The 3254-nt window shown below is 33.8% G+C and overlaps 1 protein-coding gene across 3 annotated transcripts; it reads right to left on the reverse strand.

The window, feature by feature from the left end:
• Positions 1 to 261: 261 nt before the first annotated feature.
• LOC111367174 (membrane-anchored ubiquitin-fold protein 2-like) lies at positions 262 to 2708 on the reverse strand. 3 transcript variants are annotated; one of them, XM_022987915.1, is made up of 5 exons: positions 2476 to 2700; positions 1917 to 2219; positions 946 to 1107; positions 588 to 678; positions 262 to 501 (listed from the first exon to the last, which is right to left on the reverse strand). In XM_022987915.1, the coding sequence occupies exons 2-4, from the start codon at positions 2047 to 2049 to the stop codon at positions 623 to 625; spliced, it is 351 nt and encodes a 116-aa protein (XP_022843683.1). In that variant the 5' UTR covers positions 2050 to 2219; positions 2476 to 2700; the 3' UTR covers positions 262 to 501; positions 588 to 622. The 3 variants fall into 3 exon arrangements, with proteins under 3 accessions (XP_022843683.1, XP_022843684.1, XP_022843685.1); XM_022987916.1 differs by lacking the exon at positions 2476 to 2700 and having other exon boundaries at positions 1917 to 2466; XM_022987917.1 differs by lacking the exon at positions 262 to 501 and having other exon boundaries at positions 588 to 715; positions 2476 to 2708.
• Positions 2709 to 3254: the final 546 nt, after the last annotated feature.

Here is a 3254-nt window from a genome sequence, read left to right on the forward strand (position 1 = left end):
CATGTTTTATACGAGGTTTCTTGCAAACCCTCCCAAAAAATAAATAAATAAAAAATAAAGAAGCAAGTGGTGACTCGTTCCTATGGAGATAGTCATTAAAGGGAATTAAGTGCATAATTGGTTAAACATGTTATTCCTTATTTTACTATCAAAATAAGTAACTTTTTGCTGATGAAATAGAAAAATGTTCCACGGCCTTGCCTAACACAACTGTTTCTTGAATCACGGCTCTTCACAAGGAACTTTTCATGCTTGATCAAGAAAATCTTGAAACCAAACCATTAAATTTGAATTGAAGACTTCAATTGAAACAATGATTCTGATTTCATTTACTCCAAACTACGACATAGATCTTCACTTGAAGAGAAAAAAAAAAAAAAATTCTATATGTTGATGTGAAATTGACTGAATATATGAACAGAACGCCTGGACCTAGAGCAAGACACCACCTGTTTTGCATTAACCAGCAATTCAACTGTACCATTTCGAGCAATCTTTTATCTGCACAAGAACAATGAATACAAAGAAAATTCAGCACATATTTCATCAACACGAGTAAATGGAGTCGAGAAGCTACAATTACAAACCTGCAAATGTCTCTCGTTTTGCTTCAGGAACTGTCTCATAATATTATGCAGACGCATTTATTCTGCTTCGAGTCACTTGGAGACTTCTTTACTGTTACGTCAAAGAAGATTATCTCGCTAAAGGTAAGCTAAAGATTAATAGAAGAATAAACAGGAGAGAAAAATTAATCAGCCCAGAACTTTTGACCACTTTAAATCAAGCAGTAAAAGGGAAAAAGAAAGCAAAGAGAAAATAAGTTTCTCTTATTCGGTCACGAATTGTATAATAAATATGGTCACGAGTTTCTCTTAAAAAGGCAAAATCCATTGATACTTAATGTCATTCACTGAAAAGGATTACAAATTAGGTGAATCGAACCTTCTGTTGCTGGTGGTTGAACCACAACATGCATGGTCGTGACTACTCCTGGAATATCGTATAATGGGCTTCTACACTCCTCCACAGTTCTGTTGTTATCTAATATTCTTCCCGCGCTAATTAGCTTGATGTCTTTTACTGTCTTTGGTCCATTTTCTTTCTCTGCTCAAAAAAGAATGCTTGGATGAATGGCTTAAACATAAAAAAATATGCTAAAAACATGCCAAAGCAACAAAAATGGGAAGAGGTAATGCCATAAAATCAGAAATCAGTTTAGGCTACAAGCAATTTGTTATTTTCCTTTGTCTTTCACGTGCTCTCAGGTTGGGGAGGACGGCGGGCTCTTCTACCTAAGGCTGCTTCTATTGTAGGGGCGCAACAATCACAGTCTTACATAGAAATAATAGACTGCAAAAAATTCAAACCCTTCGAATTGTAACTTTGTCAAACATTGGTGGTCACAAGACTACTTTTCCCCTTCCAGTTTAATCCGAAAAGGAAAATCTGTGCTAGTGCAGAATCAACGTTTATAAATTTTCACTTTTTGACAGATCATCTGAACAAACATTATATCAGTTTTGTGTAAATTTCTATAACCAGTTCTTCTAAAGGGCCACATCCATTACCCGATCTACACGAACATGCCAGTTTCCTATGGATATTAAAAAAAAAAAAAAATCATATTTACAAATACCCCATCCAACATGGTCATGTTCATCCTTCATGCATCTTAATGACAAGTTCATTCGACAACATGGATACTCATAGTCGTAGAAATTCAATAACTACAACCATCAAGCAATAGGCGCTCGTCTAGCATTCAGTACTCCACATAAATGGAAAGTACAATGAACAAGATTTTAGTTTCTTTTTCTTCCTAAATACTTCAAGTGCTATCTAATCCAGCTTACTAAGTGTGTCATATGAATACAAGATTGCATGATCATTTTGAGTCGAAAGATTCAACCAACCTTTAGGCCATTGAGCTATAATATCCTCCTTCAAGGTTGCAACACTTGTAGCCACAGGAAAATTTTTCGGGCCAATATCCGATCCATCGATCAACCTAAACTTAATCTCCATTTGATCTTGTGCTCCAGACATCTTCAAGTTATTCCAGAACAATAGACAACAAAACACCAAGATATAGATATACAATCAATCACTAGTAACCCCTATAGGCTTTTCTGCAATCAACAATCTCTCTTGACTATAAAAAGTGGCTCTTCATATTTGCTTCACAATATACATCCAAATCCTCGCTATGCTTGTATCTGGGATATGATTTCATGATTTAACCAATAAGACTGGGTAAAAGATAAAATCTCCAACAGCTTTAAAATCCAATATATGGGTACCGTTACAAATTACAAATATCCACTGAATTATTTTTGTTCAGCAGATTCACTTCGAAATCAATCAGATTGTCAAACACAAAAGGCAGAAAAAAATATTAAAATCTTCTCATACTTCAACAAAAGCCCATATATTTACTCAAAAACAGGATGAAAATCTGCTGAATAAACTTACTTGATCAGGGTTCTCTTCTTCTTTCTTTGTTTTTCCAAGAGTTTCTTTTGTTTCGTGGAAAATCAAGTTATAGAAGAGGAATCAGCAAACACAGCGTGATACGCATTAATATTATTAAATTGCTAATTAGGTAAAAATAGATAATAAATTAGCGAATTAATAAAATTAATAATGATGGTCAGAAGGAAGAGGGTGAGATTAAAGTAGAAAGAAAATGGCTAGCGAAAACGAGGCCGTTCGGGGTTTTCAAAGTCAATTTCATTACAGTCCATTGTGTTCATAATCTTTCTATAAATGGATGCATTTGGGCCGTTCGATTTATATCTACATTCATTACATTACAATTGAGAAATATGAATACACACTTCTATTTATAGAAAATACAAGGTCTTGATTGTGCTCGGCTCGATTCGACTCGTAATTTTTTGGAAAATTCGAGACGGATTGTTAAGTGATGAATAAAAGGACCACAGCATTTTTAACAACAAAAAAAAACTAAATCATACAAGTAATTAAAGCCTTTGATTGAAAGGTAGAAAAAGGGTTTTTGTCAAAAAGAAGGCAATAAAATAATTTGGTGACAATCATGTGGTTATAATTAATAATTATATGCATAGAATCTTGCAAGTGAGCAAAGAGGCAAAGCTGTTTCTGCTAATAATTTAATATAAGTAATTATATATACCAGAAAAAAATCAGGCATTTCCAATCGAGTCAAAATTAACAAATTACTCTCCAAATAGGCTTACTTTCCTTATTTTCTTATCCTAATTATACAA

Source organism: Olea europaea, chromosome 18 (genome assembly GCF_002742605.1).
Source record: "Olea europaea var. sylvestris chromosome 18, O_europaea_v1, whole genome shotgun sequence".
In the NCBI taxonomy this organism is placed as follows: Eukaryota; Viridiplantae; Streptophyta; class Magnoliopsida; order Lamiales; family Oleaceae; genus Olea; species Olea europaea.

Bases quoted from the DNA above. Each gene is read 5' to 3' on its own strand.
- LOC111367174 (XM_022987915.1), bottom strand. From the start codon at position 2,049: ATGTCTGGAGCACAAGATCAAATGGAGATTAAGTTTAGGTTGATCGAT. The intron at 1,108-1,916 runs GTTGGTTGAATC...TTTTTTGAGCAG, and splicing joins TATAGCTCAATGGCCTAAAG to AGAAAGAAAATGGACCAAAG. The intron at 679-945 runs GTTCGATTCACC...TTGACGTAACAG, and splicing joins TCAACCACCAGCAACAGAAG to TAAAGAAGTCTCCAAGTGAC.